This window comes from Pagrus major, chromosome 11 (genome assembly GCF_040436345.1).
Source record: "Pagrus major chromosome 11, Pma_NU_1.0".
In the NCBI taxonomy this organism is placed as follows: Eukaryota; Metazoa; Chordata; class Actinopteri; order Spariformes; family Sparidae; genus Pagrus; species Pagrus major.
Window position 1 is genome coordinate 35,493,714 of NC_133225.1, and position 18,394 is coordinate 35,512,107.

Consider the following 18,394-nt stretch of genomic DNA (forward strand, 5'->3'; position numbering starts at 1 on the left):
ACTGCTGTCTTGCCATTGTCCCACTATCCATATCCACAGTATGAAGGCTGCATGACGGAAAATATGCCATCTGAAATGACATTTTCTCTCATTGTAAGAATAATTTTGGTCATGCGCATAAGTCTATAGCTACATACATTTAGATTTTACACCAACTATAAAAGACAGCCTTATTAAAGTATGTGCACTTAAAATAGGTATAAGAAAAAACATCTCTTGTTGCACCAATCAAAGGAAAATGTACTTCTGTTCATAGGTTACAAGACAAATGTCTTGTCATTTTTTTTTTAAAAAAAAAACAACGGTTTAAAAAATGAAACAATGTTTGAGTCCTTTGTTTGACATCTGTTTTAGAAAATGGAGAGTTGGTGATGAATTGAGGAGTCTCACAGCCTGGGGAATGAAGCTGCTCTGTAGTCTGGTGGTATGTCAGCAGATACTTCTGTATGTGTTGTCAGATGGCAGCAGGGTGAACAGACTGTGGCTGGTTGGGTGTTGTCTTTTAGTATCCCCTGGGCTCTGTGCAGACATCTCACTTTACTGATGTCACTGATGCTCTGTAGATGATACCAGTGATGTTCTGGTGGTTTTTATCACCCGCTGTAGAGCCTTCCTGTCCTGGGCCATGATGAACTATGCCAGTTTATGATGTTTCCAGTCAGGATGCTTTCTGTTGCTCCTCTGTAAAAGTTGACAAGAATCTTGGTCCAGAATTGAGCCTTTCTAAGTTTCTGTAGGAAGTAGAGCCTTTTCTGTGCTTTCTTAACCAGGGTGGTGATGTGTGATGACCAGGATAGGTTCTCAATGATGGTAATTCCTAGTTACACAAAACTGTTCACCTGCTGCACCTCAGCTCCACTGATGTGGTGTGACTGCCAATCCAAACTCTCTGGGATCTACTTTTGAGGAAGTCCAGTATCCAGTTGCAGAGCGTTGTACTGAAGCCCAGAGTGTTTAGTTTTCTAATCAGCTTTATGGTGAGATTGTGTTGAATGCTTAGCTGAAGACAATAAACAGCATCTTGATGTAGCTGTTCTTATTCTCCAGGCGTATGTGGACTACTATACTCACCATATAGTAGTCTTCAATATAGGCTGGAGTCAAGAAATCGGCTCAAATAAGATCACTGGAGAGGTGCAGAGTCTGGTACAAAGGAGTTTATTGGGTTCTACAAGGCAACAACACCAATAAACAGTTAGTTTGGTCCCGGAAGTGAACTAAACAATTTATCTCTGCACTCCTGCTTTTATGCTGAAAGAGTCTCCACCTATTTCTTAAACACCCGCCCCTGAGGGCCAATTCTAATGGTGAATGACATCGCTTGTCTTTGGCCCTTGTCATTGGTTGACCTTTCTATGACACCCAACGCCTGCCTCCATTTGCTTCATACATCAGCCAATAGTATCTTTTCTAAAAAGTTTGAAAGGGGTGGTTAGTATATGATTAAACTCTTGCCCCCCCCTAAGGAGTGCACTGTAAGCACTTGTGGCTAGTGTCATCATTCACACCTTGGCACATCACAGATATTTTAGTATCGCCGTATATGTGGTAGGGCTGGGTGATATGGCCAAAACTGTTATCACGATGTTTTTTTATATTGATCGATGTCGATAATTATCACGATATACAGTATATTTAACAATAATAATGTTGAATTGACAGAGTATTTTCCTTAGGACAGAACCCAAAACAAACCAGAAGGTTAATTATGGTTTATAAAATACTATTATTTATTGTCAGAATGAATAGGTGACAAACATTCAACAGAACCAACCAACCAAATGGCTTTATGTTAAACACTGAATAAATAAAATGTTGAATATGTACAACAGATTGCTTGTTTCAAACGTGTCTCAAACATTTTAGAGGTAGTACACTGAACTGAACATTGATTAAAGAAAATAAAATAAAAAGGGAAATGTTGAGGATGATTATGCTACTGTATTCTTTGAATACTGCACATTCTTGAGCTTGCAGGTAGTTGTTCAGTTCAGCTTTAATGCCTCCTGTTCTGTAAGACCTGATGTGGTTCGGATGTGCGACCAGACCACATATCAACGGTGACATCTCTGAGCTGCTCCTCCAACTTTACCCTACACTCTGCGTAGAGCTGATTTTTCAACCGTGCTTATAGGCAACATATCTTTAGCGATACAGTACGTAACTGCGCTGGTTATGTCTTTGTGTTGCTTCGGTTTCTTTTCATATGGGGTAATGGCTGAAAAAGCAGCAGCAATTGTTGGTTGTCAAACTGAAGTTTGACTATTAGAAGCAGTGGGGCTAGGCTGTTGGCTACTTGAGGGGAGGCTGACGCTAGCATGATAGCGCAAATGAATGTTTTGGGAGTACTGTTTGGGATGGTACCTTTTGAGATGATGGAAGAGGTTGGTGGTGTTTCCAGTTCTGCTGAGGACTGGTCGCCGACTCATTTTGCACCTAATACTGGTCTGTTCTTTGTCAGACTTCAGGTAGCCGAACTATTTCCAAATAACCAAAGTGGTATGACCTTTCTCAGGTACAATTTCTTTGTCTTTTTCTTTGTCTGTCAGTTTCCTCGCACTCGTTTTCACTAGTCGGACCGCTCATTTTCTTGTGTTGGCTGGACACACAGGTGGTCACCGTCATTCTGTGTTGTTGTGAGTGGGAGGGGCCAGAAACAAACATGAACCACATGCATTTGTTTCTCTGCTGTGCGATTGGCTGTTGATGTAGTATTTTCTAGGTAAAGGGAAACAGACTCAAAAATGACTATCGAAAATAAATGTTATAAATTTATCTTCGTTATTGTGGAAAATTTTATCATGAAAATGATCGAGATCATTTTATCGCCCAGCCCTAATATGTGGCAATATATAAACTTTTTGTTTTTGATTATAATAGAAAAAATATGCTTTTATGATTATAGGTTTATTGTTTCAGTGCTTTGATGTCATTTGAGTCAATAAAGTTAATTGTTAAACTATAAAGTACCCAACCTCCATTACACATTTTTTTCAAGTGTTGAACACCACATTTGCAGGATCATTGTAAAAACTGTGCCTATATTGGTCAATTTATTGATATTGGAGTTTTTTACTTTCTAATATCGGTCGGCTGTTATATATAACATATCATTTTTTTGAGATATAACATGTTTTATATTTGATAAGGCTAACCTTACTGTTCACTCTGATCATTTTCATAAAGAACACCTTTATTGTTAAAATAATCCAGGTGCAATGCATGGTAGATTATGGGTCAATGACAAATAAAGCTTAAAAGGTATTTTTAAAAAGTATTTTCAATATAGATGTAATGCATATTTTTGAGTCCAGAACAATGTGTTTGAACAAGTCTCATTTATTGAATAACTTTTCTAACTGTTTTAACTCAATTTTTAACAGTATTTTTAACTTCACGACAAAAAAAATGTCAGGTGGTGCAACCAAATATTTATAAAAATATATACATTCCTAATATTCATTTTAAGATTAATTCTTTGGCAACTATCCCTTAGGGTGTCTACACTAGGTAACACATTATTATTTTATTATTGTGTTGTTGTTTTTTTTACAATAATTTAAGATTTTTGCATTCTGTAGGTCAGGTTTTAAGTATCGTTAACATCCAATTTTACATTTAAAGACAGGAAAATAATTACACAAATACACAAATTCATATATTCAGTATAATAACTACACACATTACATTTAGAAACCATTTGGTCAGTTTAACCTATCATTTATTGGTTTAAATTGGTTGCACCACCTGACGAATATTGGTTGTACCACCTGACAACATTAGTTGCATGCATTTTCATTTCAAATAGTAACATGTCTTTTAGTCATCAGTCTCTATTTAAGTTTTCTTAAATAGATATTTAATTTTAAGTTTTATATATTTTTATATATTTTTATATATTTATATTTAAGTTTTCTTAAATAGAGACTTAAACCTAACCCTAACCCTAACCCATCAAAAACACTTCGGAGGTTAGGAGGTTGTAAAAATCTTCTGGGGTCTGGACATCTTCACCCCTTTGGACAGCAGAGTCAGCAGTGCGCTTCACTGCACCGCCAACTCCATCGGGGGCGCCTTTTCCATGGGACTTCTCTGAGAAGTTCAATGTCACCTGCCGGAAGCCTGAGAGGAAGGGAATGGTGCTGAGCAAATAAAAATTCTTTTTATTGTGGTATTGGGTGACTGGACCATCACTCATCACATGTAGAATTGTAGGAGATGGATTGCAATTCTTCATCACATTCCTCAGCACTGGCTCCAAGTGGGCCCATACAGCTCTCTCATCATGCCGAAGGGATGCAGAGATGGTTGCATAGGACTGTGAGCCTGCTGCTGTATAAGCCACACATGTGTGGACTGTGGCCTGCTTCCGACTCCCTCCAAAATGAAAAGCCTGCACCTCACTATTAAGTTTGCAGGAGAAATTCTCTGAATAGTCCACATGGAGGACAATTTCATCTTCTCTTAGGCTTTCTTTTAAAGCCTTGCACTCTTTGGCTTGGTGCAACCAGTTGTAGTGGTGTTTGGCTAGGCTGTCGAGCTTCTGATTGAAAATGTTCAACAGTTCAGCACATGTTCCAGTTTATGTTTCTTTTACAAAATTCATGTATGTTTTTGGTCCCTCTGACACAGATTTTCTGATTCACTGATGCCATGTCATGGTCTCTTCTGTCTGTGGTATTGGAATTTCAACCTCATAACAGCATTTGGGGCAGACTCGATACATGCATGTCTTGTTGTCTGGACTGCATACAATAGAAGACAACAGCTGAGACATACTGGTAGTTTTCAGGAGACCTTTCTGGTGCATTTTTTCAGTCAAGAGTTTGACCTTCTCATGGTCTAAGCACGCACATGTACTCCTAACTGATAATTTTGGCTGCGTTACAAAAAATGGACAATATCGAACAAACTGTCTGTAAGACAGCCTGTGAGACTTTTGCACTTCAGAATTATACTGCAGGTGGAGTTCAGTGAGGGGTTTAACTTATACACGTCTCTGTTGTTTGTTTTTGTTTTTTGTGACTGTGTCCTTTCTCCCTGGCAGTAAGCGACTGTTCTCATCTCGACAGAGGAAGTCTACAACTCTTTCTTTTCTCTGGGTGGCCACTGGACTTGATCTGTCTCCTTCAGTAGATTTAGCCTTTTGCTTTTCAGGCTTCATTTTCTTTAATCTTTCTATTCGTTTTCTTAACTTTTCAGACTCTCTTTTGGCAGCTTCCACTTCTCATTTAATTTTTTGCATTTACCTGCGCAACTTTGCTTTCTCTCTTTTCCATCTACTGCATGCTTTTCTTTGTGTATCTACACTGACAATATCATCCTTGTTGGGAGGGTTAGGTTCAAGCTCTGCTGGGGGTTCTATTGACTCTGGTGTGAAATTCAAGATTTCCTCCATGGCCCTTTTCCTGTCCCTGTGCTTTCTCTGATCTTGCCTCCACTGTTGCCTCATTTTTTCCCTTTCTTGCTTAGACAGTTGGCTGATGGGGGGCTTCACAATTTTTCCCTCCCTCTTCCTCCTCTGATAACTATAAAACACAAGAACTAATAAACTGACAAATTCTCATTTAAGAATCCGAAAGTTCTAATATAATAATAATAACTGTAAAATGAACTGTTGTGTTGTGTCTGGATGTATTAGCTCTCTTTTCTTTTTGCAAGATATGCTGGATCATTGTTAATGCGCGCCCTGTGTCGTGCTGATATTTCTTTAGTTGATAGTGGCATCTAAAATGTACAAATTACCATGTTAAATGTTTTAAAGTGTGTAATATCTTTAAATTTAAAACTAGTAAACATTTTAGAAGTGTCATGGATAATCTTAGAGCTTTGAATAGCATTATATAGTGACATTCCTTGCAGTTGTGCCACCTGACTAACTGGTTGCACCACCTGACTATTGCAACTAATCTCAAATTAAACAGGCTTCTGTTTGGATGCTAGCATTAGCTTCTACCCTTGTCATGAAATTCAAACAGACCACTTTTTTAAAAAATAAAGAGTTTTATGATAAAATAACATTTTTCTAGTTTTACATTGGTTGTACCACCTGACATGGAGAGCGCACCAGCCTACATATGAGTTGAAAGTAGTTATTTTTATCAGTATTTGACAGAGATCTACAAACCTTTTAGCTTAGTCCCAAGGGTCACTTGGGGTCCTCTGGCTGATGCAACATCCTGTTTACAGCTATTGTCTCTTAACTTCAAAATAAAAGTCCAATGTTTATAGTTGCGCCACCCTGACATTTAGGAAATGTAAATTGCTGGACAAAAGTTTTGCAGTTATTTTAACAGCTTTAAAACTATTGATATTAGAAAAAAAAAACATTATCCAAAAGACTTCAAACATAAAATAATGCCAGAGTATTTTATTTTGAATTTATCATTATTAAAATACCATTTTTAATAGTTTTCTTAGTCTGCTCACTTGCTCGGACAGTTGCATCACCTGACATCTTAGGGGTTTGAGAAGCCAAAACATAAAAAAATATAATTATTTGAATTAACTGAAAAATGTATGAAAATAAATAGGTTTTATAGAATAAAGTGATAGATGTCATGAATAGATTAAATTATGTTTTTTAAAAATAATGGACTCGGGGGTCCAAGATGACGGCCTAGGAGACAGTCGTTTTTGCGGGAGCTCCGCCAACACCCTACATATTTTTGTACATTCTCTCTTAACTACACTGCCTTTTTGTAGTGCTTGTGCTGTGGTATGACTCTTGAGCACTTTTGGTCGAAACAATACCAAACAATGCCGAAGGGAAAAACTAAGTCACGACAGCCAACTGACGAAACGGCTATGGAGCTAGCCCAACATGGCAGCGAGCATGAAGAAGATGGCGAGGAGGCAGAACTTGAACCCGGACTCGCTAAAGCGCTGGACTTGATGAACACGAAACTAATGGTGGCTATTAACGACAAACTCGATCCTTTGGCTAAAACAGTCCTCTCTCATACTACCGAGCTGAAGAGGGCTAGCGGCCGCTTGGACGAAGCAGAGGCTAGGATACTACAGCTTGAGATCGCTAACGAGCCGCAAGCTAATCGCATATCGACTCTGGAGAAAAAAGTCGAATCCCTCCTCGACCATATTGACGATCTGGAAAACAGAGGACGGCGGAAAAATATCCGCATCTTCAACCTGCCCGAAAAAATGGAGGGGAGAGATGCTGTGGACTTTTTTGAACACTGGCTGCCGGTTTTTCTTGACATGGATGCTAAGCGGGGACGAGTCAAGCTAGAACGGGCTCACCGCTCTCTAATGCCCAAGCCCGGGTCTGACCAGCGTCCGCGCCTGGTCATCATTCGTTTCCACGCGTTCCCGGACAAGCAGAGGGTGATGGCAGCTGTACGGGCGTAAAGCAGCGGGCGGGGATATTACTGTGGAGGGAAGGAAAATATCCTTCTACAGTGACCTCTCCGCCGCAATACTTCGCAAACGGAAAGAGTTTAATGAAGCCAAACAACACCTCAAGAAAATCGGTGCTGATTACTCCATGCTCTTCCCTGCAAAGCTACAAGTGTCGCTGAACGGCACCAAGACAACCTTCCTCTCCCCCACAGAGGCTCTGACCTTCGCAACCAATGCAGCACGTCAGGAATGACGGATTCTCCGACCACATGAGAGCTAAGTGTGGACACTCGGTTAGCTATGTATTCTGGTGACTATACTCTTTGATTCATCTTACATTCATGTGAATGACTATTCGCTGTCACAATGTCTATTAAGAGGTCCCCCTTGCTTAATCATACTCGAGTGTCCACCCAGTTAAACCCAACTGGTTTAAAAATAGATGGCGATTCATACTACAAAACAAAACAAAAAAAAACTTTTGTTTACCATTTAATAATCGGGTGTTGCTGTGAGCCCCGGTCATCTGGGTTATGTCACTTGCTTTGTTTTCTTTCTGTTCACATGGTGTGAGAAACACACTCGGCCCTAATGGAGATGGCTTACAGAACAGCAATTCCCCGCAATCTGGGGAAGGATCCCCATTATCCATCCTCTTTTCTTTTAACATTTCCTTTCTCTTTTCTTTTTTCTTTTCTTTACATGTGCAGTTTCTTATTGTTATGGTTCTGTGTTTCTTATAGTTCATGCTCAGTACTGGTCTCTTACAGTTCAGTGTATCATGTCGTCGTATTTGGACAAATTACATAAAAACATGCCCCTAAAAGCAATACAACCTAGTAGAGACTATATACAACTGCATTTTTGGTCATCTGTATGGATGTTCAATTCAGTTCATTATATTTTCCAACAGAATGATGCCACCTTTTAAGTTAAAACTCTGTTCATGGAATATAAGGGGTTTGAGGGGCAATGTGAAGCGTAGAAAGGTTTACTCTTTATTGAAGAGGGAGGGAGTAGATGTGGCTCTATTACAGGAGTCCCATTTAGATGATAATGAGCATCTCAAACTTAAATACAGTTGGGTTGGCCAGGTGTACTTTTCCTCTTTTACTACCAGCAGCAGAGGGGTTGTTATATTGATACACAAGAATCTACCATTCCAATTAAAAAAGTGTATAAAGGACACGCATGGAAGATTTGTGATTATAAATGGTGTCTTAAATGGTAAAGATATTACTATTATGAATCTTTATTGCCCACCTAACTATTCACCAGATTTATTAACTAAAGCATATTCAGAATTTGCAGAAATGTCTTCACCACTGGCCTTGGTGGGAGGCGACTTTAACTGTCTACTTAACCCTCGACTTGATAGACACCCCCCACGAAATTCTCCCCTGTCAAACCAGGCTAGAGCCCTCCTGTCAACTTGTGGGGAAATCAACCTGGTTGATACATGGCGAATATTACATCCTTCTGATAGAGAATTTACCTTCTACTCCTCTCCTCACAAATGCCACACACGGATTGATTATTTTTTCATACCCCAGACTGTGATGCAATGTGTATCTTCCTGCTCAATAGGCAATATTGTGGTTAGCGATCATGCAATTCTGCTCCTAGAATTGTCTCTTGACATAGAATCTACGAAAAGTAAACGCTGGAGATTTGACACGCGTCTCCTAAAAGATAACAAATTTGTGTCTTATCTGAAAAGTGAATTTAGGATATTTCTGTCTATTAATTCACAATCTACTCACAACCCATCCTTACTGTGGGAAACTTCCAAAGCATACATCAGGGGTATAATTATTGCCTACTCAGCTTCAAAAAAGAAAAAACAATCAGAACAATACCTAAAACTTGAAAAAGAACTGTTACTGTTGCAGAGGAAATGCGCCATACAGGCTGCTCTAGACACTTTACTAACCCAGCAAGCAAAGAATGCTCTTCTCTTCTCAAAGCAAAAGCTATATGAGTATGGGGATAAGCCCAGTAAATATTTATCTCATTTGACCAAAATTAAAATGGATCCTCAGGTGATTCATTCAATTTTAGATGCGAATGGCACCCGTCATTTTGATAACAAGAACATTAATAATACTTTCAGGCAATTTTACGCAAAGTTGTATGAATCAGATCAACCACAGGGAGTTACAGATAGGATGGAATCATTCCTAGGGAGACTAACCCCTCCAACCATCTCTGATTCCCAAAAGCGTGAGTTAAACGCTCCCATCTCCAGGGAAGAGGCCTTATTAGCACTTAAAGGCCTACAGTCAGGCAAGACACCAGGGCCTGATGGTTTGAGCAGTGAATTTTATCGGGAATTTCAAGATGTGCTTATAGATCCCTTCCTAGAAATGTTAGAACATTCTTTCATCACTGATAGCCTTCCCAACTCACTAAGAGAAGCCGACATCACTTTAATTTTAAAAAAAGGAAAGTCCCCTGAGGACTGTTCAGGATACAGGCCTATTGCTCTTCTGAATCAGGACATTAAAATATTATCCAAAATTTTAGCATTACGTCTCGAGAAAGTTCTACCTTTTCTCATCAGAGAGGATCAGACGGGCTTTATCAAAGGTAGGAGTTCTAGTTACAATGTTAGGAGGCTTCTACATATTATTAATATTTGTCAGACACAGGAAATTGATAGCATGGTCATTTCATTGGATGCAGAAAAGGCATTTGACCGTGTCGAGTGGTCATACCTGTTTAATGTCTTACATAAATTTAATTTGGGAGACAATTTCATCAAATGGGTCAAACTACTATATAAAAGCCCCATGGCCGCAGTCATCACCAATGGCTATAGAACTGACAACTTCCCACTTCATCGCTCAACACGTCAAGGCTGCCCTCTTAGCCCTGCCCTTTTTGCTCTTAGAGCTCAATAGAGCCTCTTGCTGAGGCCATAAGGCAAGACCCTGAAATAATAGGCTTAACTGTGGGTGGGATTCAACATAAAATTTCTCTGTACGCGGATGACGTTTTACTGTATGTGCTGGAACCTGAAACTTCTGTTTCACGTCTTGTTGATGTAATCACTACGTTTGGATGTTTTTCAGGTTACAAAATCAATTTTTCAAAATCTTTGGCTATGCTAATGGGAGGCCTTAGAGATAGAACTAATATGCTACCGTCATTCCCGTTTAGATGGTCCATTACAGGTTTTGTCTATCTGGGCATTAACATTACTCCTTTGTTTCACGAAATGTTTAAAGCTAATTTTAACCCCCTCCTAGACTCCATAAAGAAGGACCTGAACAGATGGTCCCCACTCCCCTTGTCACTGCTCGGTAGAGTCTCCATCATCAAAATGAATATTTTACCAAGATTGTTATACCCCCTACAAATGATCCCATTACTCTTGTCAGGCAAGGTACTGAAATCGCTCAATGGATGGTTAAGTGACTTCATTTGGAACAAGAGAAAGCCAAGGCTAAAAGTAACAAAACTACAACTCCCTAGTTTGAAGGGTGGTTTAGATCTCCCCAACATCAAATGGTATCAACTAGCATCCCATTTAAAATTTATAGCAGAATGGGTCAAGGAGGATCCTACCTCTGATTTGCTGAGTCTAGAAAAGTCACAGACCTCAAGCTCCCTGTCAGGCCTTTTGGCCTTCAAAGACTTAAAGACAGCCAGGAGCCATTGCAAATTCAACCCTATAATATCTAATACGTTAAAAGCATGGTTTATTACGAAAAAGCTTGAAGGGAGGTCTGGACAAACGTCTCCATTGGTCCCAATTCAGGGCAATCCTAACTTCCTACCAGGCATGATGGATGTTGGCTATAGCACTTGGACAGCTCAAGGGATAAAGAGGATGCGTGATTTATTCCAGGGAGCATCAATGCTATCATTTGCACAACTTCAAGAAAAGTATAGTCTCCCCAAACACGATTTTTTCAAATACCTGCAGATTCGGGACTTCATAAATAGGGAAACTACTCTCAATACTGATGCTACCACATCTGCAGTTGAACAATTACTCCTCCTTGGCCCAGCCAAGAAATGCATTACTCGCTTTTACAATGTTTTAAGCCAGACTGATGTGATAAATGTACAAGATGTTATGCAGACGTGGCAACACGAACTTGGTATAAATATTGATGGGGATAAATGGACTAAGATATGGTCTCAAACAAAGAAAATTTCTGTATGTAACCGTGCCAGATTGCTGCAATTCAAGATTAACCACCGTTTACAAATCTCTCCTAACAAAAGACATAAAATGAACTCTCAACTCTCACCTGTATGTTTAAAATGTAAAATCTCAGTGGGTACCTATACTCATTGTATTTGGTCTTGTCCTAGAATTCAAGCATATTGGATAGATGTTTTGCAGGTTTTGGAAAACATTTTTGGCGTTGTGTTACACATGGACCCTCTCTCTTTAATTCTGGGTTACCCCAGTCAAGATACTATTGTGGATGCCAACTCTACCAGACTGTATAACATCCTTACATATGCAGCAAGGAAGAACATCTTCTTGTCTTGGATAAACGACAAACCCCCCACCAAATCAAACTGGCATAAGATAATTATGGAATGTTTTCCCCTTGAATACCTGACCTGTCTGCTTCACTCATCTGAAGGACAGTTTATGGACATTTGGACTCCATATCTTCACTTTTCCAATTCCACAGTGGCTTCAGTGCTCTCAAGTGTTGTCCTTGGCTAGCCTTTACACTTTGCCTCAGTACCTGTACAACACTGTACCTTGAACCTGATCATTTGAAACTTGCAGAACTGTGATCTGGGGTGTATTTCTTCTTTTCCTTCTTTATTGATTTTTTATTTTTATGTTGTGAAATATGTGTGTGCACTGGCTGTCCAGACCAATGTTGTACTGTGCATTGTTGTCGATGTTATTATGTGTTGTTATGTTAATATAAAAAACTCAATAAACATATTTGAGAAAAATAAATAAATAATGGACTCGGACACAAAAATATGCATGTCATGTCATTGACCCTTATACAACTGAAACCTTGAAAATGTGGTGTCTCCTGAGGAATGGCTGTTAAAGGGATATCAAGTTTTGGTATTTGGTAACTATACAGCTAAACAAGCTATGCATCCTTAAGTGTTCATGGTGACAAGTGGGTAGAGGTTGGTTTGGGAAAGGGCCAGTCTTTCAACCACCACACTGTCCATCGATGGTTTCCCAGAGCATCTTTCAATTCTCTAAAGAAAAAGAACAGCATTCCGCAATAATGTGTCATCTGGATGCAATCTGCTCTTAAACAAAGCAAGGTCACTGGTCTTTACATATGGTTTCTATTTAGTTGTCAGTATCTAATGATGTATACAGTAGAGGATCCATTACAATCTACCCATCACAGCTCTCTGTTTTTTTTTTCTTCATGTTCTTTAAACTGAGTGCGACATGGAAATGAGTGTAAAGATTAAGTGGAGGCCCTGGGCTAAATTTAAGGTTCAATGCTGTTGCAGTGTATTAAAGGGCAGTGATATCTGAGCGATGTTGCATTGGACAGGTTTGGAACATGACCAGTACCACTCATATACTGACTAATGTATTGAATGTATGGTGCACTGTTCGGAGTTAAGGATGCTGACCAGAGGCTGTTTAGTGTTCGAGGACCAGTTGAACACTGGTTTTCTTTATCTGCTCATTGTTAAAACATGTTATAAAAAAGTTCAGAGGGGAAATGGAAATTAACAACATCTGAATGCACTGTGAGTTGCATGCAGATTAATCACTGTGTGTGAAAATATCCTTGTCATACCCTATAAATATGTCAGAGTGGTGTTAAACATCAGCTACTTCTAGAAAAGTCTATAAACCAAAGTATCAAACTATCACTTGTAGCTCAAATCGATTACAGCAACTTTTTGTGCATGATTTGCATGATGGCTTTTGTCACAAATTAAACCTCATCAATGGATCTGTTCCTCATGCAAAGATGATCCATTGGCAGTCAATAAAAATCCTGAAGTTGAGCATCATCCTTTTCAGACAATGATGATGTATTCTGTGCAGTTACAGAATACTTCAGTATGTTTTTTTTTGTTGCGCCTTGCATATTTCAGATATTCCATCACAGCATTTAAGTTTGACTAATTTTGTTGGGCTGTATAATTTGTTGCTGGACTTGAATAACTGATTGTAAAGGGTCACTTCACCAAGTTTGGACCATGGAATTTACCACTAAGGCCTAATGCTGTACCAGCTATTATTAGGGCATCACATGCACTAATTGCCTAACCCAAGAGAGGTTGCAGGCCTAACCTGAATCACTGTGAACTTGACTAACTTTACACTGTTGCGCCACATGTTTGCTGTAGTGACATTCACTCAATTGCTCGGTCAGACCATCCCTGCTTAGGTCCTCTTCTTTTTTCAAAGGACCATGCACTGAGCTCTGTTGGTTTCATTTCATGCAGGTCAACACAAAGTAAAAACAATACTTAAGATATGAGGATCATCGTCCATTGCCATTGTCTCAATGAGAAGTTGCCCTGTGAGGTCATCTGCCCAATGCCACTCTCAGGCATCCATATCTCAATGACAACTACAGAATGCTTAAGGCATGGTTAGGGTTAGCCTCCACCATGACCCTGGAACATTTTCCCACATTACAAAAACAGCACGCTGCAGAATTGCTTTTGGAAACTGGACTAAGTTTATAGTTATCCCAGTTCAGAAACCTCTTATTGTAGTTACTACGTCTTAGGTATCTTAAAGATAAAGTCACTGATATTGTCAGTGTGAAAGCATTTCATTAAATGTCAACATACTTACTTTCCTTTTCTTTGTCTAGTGTATGACAAACAAGGATTCCTTCTGAAGCTGGATGGTAGTCTGTGAGTATACATATACTAATTTTACAAAATTAGCTACCTACACAAAGACTGGGAACTAATGTCTTGCAGGCATGGTATCAATGATGGCATAACATACAAGAGGGCTGTAGAGTGGTCCCTACCATTACTACCTCCGCCAAGGAGGTTATATTTTCAATTCGGTTTTTCTGTTTATCAGCGAACAAGGAAACTACTTTCCTGGGTTTAATGAGACTTGATGGAAGGGTATAGCATGGGCCAAGGAAGAACCCATTCAGTTCTGGAGTGGATTTGAATCATGGAGCGGATACATTAATTATTTTTCACTTTTGTTCACATTGTATGAAAGGGCATCTGACCTTGGCGGAATAAAAGCCAGACATCTTAGATGGTCAAGTAGATGGTTAAAGCTGCAATAGTGATTAAAAAAACATAGCCAATTTTTGAAATCCAATGACTCCATATCTCAGTCCACATTCACGATACCATTGTCTTTCTACTTTGAGTTTGCCTTTGATTTTGGCCACCGATATAAGATGACGACTTTATCTTTCTTTACCCTCATTCAGAGAGAGACAGACAGCTCACTGGAAAAAATACTGTCCTGATGTTTATATTTTTTCATCATAGAAGAGTTGACTATTGGCCTTGCAAAAGGTCTGCGCTCTACTAATGTCCTTCTAGTTTACACTATTTGTGTAATATGTACTTTTTATATTTTGTGTGTAAATATTTGATATTTGCTTGATTTCATCCCTCAATGTCTACAGGCCTCTGGAACTAATGTATAAGTATGGCAATCTCAGTGAGGGAGCCTGTAAGCCTGGATTTGCAGCTGCCAAGATGACTGCCGTCTATCCAAAGTAAGAATACTTAAAATGTTTCTACACATTTGAATTAAGCTTGTAAATTGTAGACATTAAACATAATGTCAGATACATTTTATTCAGTGGGACGATGTAACCATATTAAAGTCATGATGCAATCACTGGCCTATCCCATACCTGTTTGTCTGGCATCACGAAATGCCCAATATGCCCAAAGAGGAGTGGTTAAAAATTCAGCCAGAGGACTAACAGAAGCTTGTGGATGGCTATCAGAAGCACCTAATTGAGGTGAAAATTGATTTGATCAGATTTGGTCACATTTTCAGAAGACCTATAATAAATTCATTATTGAACCAAACTTCATGAATGTTTTTTGTGACAAAGTAGTTTGTGTTCCACTCATTCCATCACAGAAAAATGAGAGCTGTATAAATCATTGGAACTCAAGACTGCCATGATATACATGTTCTTTACAATGTGGATGTAAACCTTTCACCATGACTGTGTTCTGGAAAACTCAGAGATGCCTGTCATTGTATGAATGTTGCACAGTCACTCAAGTGGACTACCACAACTGGGGATAAATGGGCTGTAGTGCAGTAGAATAGACAAATACGTGTTTGTTTTTTAGCCAAATGCTTACAGTACCAGTGTTGAAATTTCATGCAGTCATGAAATTTCACAGGTGTCTAGTTGAGATCAAAGTGAAGGCTGAATTCGAAGATTGGTGTAGTTCGACTACTGAGTACTCATATGATAATGTAGTAATCGCTGTTATGTGTGGGCCTATAGGGATACTTGTTGTGCCCGACTGGTTGTGTTCTCTCTCTCTGTCTCTCTCTGTTGCTCTCTGGCGCCCTCTCTTCCTTTTTGTCTGTTTCTTTCAGGAAGACACACCTGTCCAGGTGTGTTGCAATTACCTGACAGCATTTAAGGGGGATTGAATGGAAGCCTCGCTCTCTCTGAAGCCACTGCCCAGCTGACACTGAAAGGAGGAGATTTCTCACCTTGTGTCTCCTTTGTTCCCTTTTTCTCCCACATGTTTTCAGTGGCTTTTGTTTTGTTAATTTGTTTGTAGTTTAGTTTTGGACATCACCAGCAATCTAGTTTTCGGTTTTCTTTAGTTAATCTAGGATTAGATTAATTTCTTTCTTTGATCAGGTTAGAGGGGATAGCTGGGTGCGATGGCCCACTGCGTGGCTGGTCCAGCGATTTCCCCCTTTTGTTTTTTTCGGCTGGGTTCTCCAACCTTTTCTTTTGGTATGTAGTTTTTTTTACTCTTTTTCTTGATTTATAAATAAAAATTGGTGTATTCCTTAATTTGTTGTCTGAGCGTCCTTTTGAATATGTTACATCCTCTCTGCGAACATTTTCTATTAGAGGGTCCGTAACATATTTGGGGGCTCGTCCAAAAATAGACACAGGCTTGTGTGTGTGGGTTATTTGCTGATGGCTTTCTGTTTTTGTTCTTTTTCGCCTCAGCTGTGTAGCTTGTTACAAATTGTGTCAGTGTGACTGTTTCTTTCCGCATGTTGTTTGGTGATTGGCGCCGTGGGGTTTGCGGTGATACCTTGTGTAAATAGCTCTCGATTTGGGGAGTGGCTACGCGTATTGTGTGTACCTGTTAAGGTTGGCATACAGGTGTGTTGGACGCTCGGATTGTTTGTGTCGTGGGACAGTGATTATTTGTATGCTCTTGTGCTTATTTTTTTTCTTTCTTTCTCTCTCTTCTCTTTTTTTTTCGTGTGTGTCTCGTGATTGCTCCAGATGGAGTTCATCCTGAAGGAGATTGGCGCGGCCCAGCCTTGATCAGTTTCACCGCTGCACTAAGGAACAACTGTGTGTGATTGCTAATCAATTTGATATAGCTGTGTCTAAACAGTGGAGGAAGCAGGAGATCAAAAGTAGGGGTGGGCGATACTGCAAATTTTAGTATCGATCCGATACCAAGTAATTACAGGGCCAGTATTGCCGATACCGATACTTTTTACTTGAAAATTCCTGATCATTGAATGATTTTGTACTTTTGCCTTTAGTTAGTTGATCATGATTATGATAATAATAAAACACAGGACAAAGATTTTAGCCAAATAAGAAAATAATATTTATTAACACAAGTTGCAAACATGAACACTGCAAAACTGGAGAAATGAGAAATGTAAATTGAAATATAAAATATTTGTTTGTGAACAACGTAACAATATATTAATACAAAAACAATGTAATAATGTCAATATAACAATAAAGTAAATAGTGCAAATAAAGTGCAAACTACTATTGAACCTGGCTCTTTGCTCACAAAGCCCTCAAAGGAATTATCCCTTGAGGTGCCCTTTTGGGCCCTGTTCCCATGTTCACAACTACATGTTTTTGTTTAGAAACAATAACATGTTCACATTTTTGCCTTTTATTGTACTTCTTCTCTGGCACACTAATTGTCCTGCCTTAGAGAAAATCCTTTCTGCAGGTACCGAGGTTGCAATTACTCCCAGGTATTTCTTTGCAACCTTGCTCAGAGAGGGGAATGTTGATTCATTCATTTTCCACCAAAGAAGTGGGTCTCCATCCCGTGGCATTGGCTTCTCTTCCGAGTAACGCTGCATTTCAATGACGGCATCAGTGCCACTTGTGCGATGCTGCTGGGATTCAAGGATTTGGGTGTCAAACTCTGCCCATATCCCACCTTTTGCTGCAGGTGGAGATAGAGAAGCCCCTGCAGGGGAGCATGAGGTAGTTGTAGGAGTCATTGCTGAGACAGAGCTAGTGGCAGAGCTTGTGCTTGGTTCAGGATCTGATACTGAATGGACTGAGGTCTGGCTCACTGATTGCATTTCAGTGATGAGTCTTTTTTTCAAAGCTTCAACATTTGCCATGTCCCGAAAGCCGAGTTTTTTGAATCTTGTGTCCAGGTAGGTGCTGATACTAAGGCCATAAAAGGTTTCAATACCTCTGAAACGGTGCTGGCACTGTGCTGACAACACAACAGCTAGCTTGCTACATTTGGCCTCAAAAGATGCAGTTGATCTCAGAAGCAGTGTAACCAGGGGGATCACTTTCTAAACAGATACATGTTTTTCAGATGATACCTCCCTTGTTACTTCCTCAAATGGTCTCAAGGCATCAAGTGAGGGACCAACCATGGACCAATCTTCCTCACTCAAGCATTGTGAGCTCTTTCCGAGAAGGCAAAGTGCAGTAGTCACAGCTTCCTTTTGCTCACGTAGTCTCTCGAACATGTAGAACACAGAGTTCCACCTAGTTTCAACTGACTGTATGAGCTTGTGCTCTGGAAACTTCAGTTGTTTCTGGATTTCTTTGAGCTTCTCTGTTGCATTTGTGCTATGGTGGAAAAAAGTTACAATAGCACTGCATCTCTGCTGGATGTCAAG

At 39.5% G+C, this 18,394-nt stretch overlaps 1 protein-coding gene across 2 annotated transcripts in view; it reads left to right on the plus strand.

Annotated features, from left to right (window-relative positions):
- LOC141004670 (CMP-N-acetylneuraminate-beta-1,4-galactoside alpha-2,3-sialyltransferase-like) overlaps positions 1 to 18,394 on the plus strand; it is a 161,698-nt gene that overhangs the window by 17,531 nt on the left and 125,773 nt on the right. For both annotated transcript variants that reach the window (XM_073476323.1, XM_073476324.1), the window contains exons 3-4: positions 14,157 to 14,199; positions 14,949 to 15,041. In XM_073476323.1, coding sequence (XP_073332424.1) covers positions 14,157 to 14,199; positions 14,949 to 15,041 — 136 coding nt within the window. The remainder of the gene's footprint in view (positions 1 to 14,156; positions 14,200 to 14,948; positions 15,042 to 18,394) is intronic.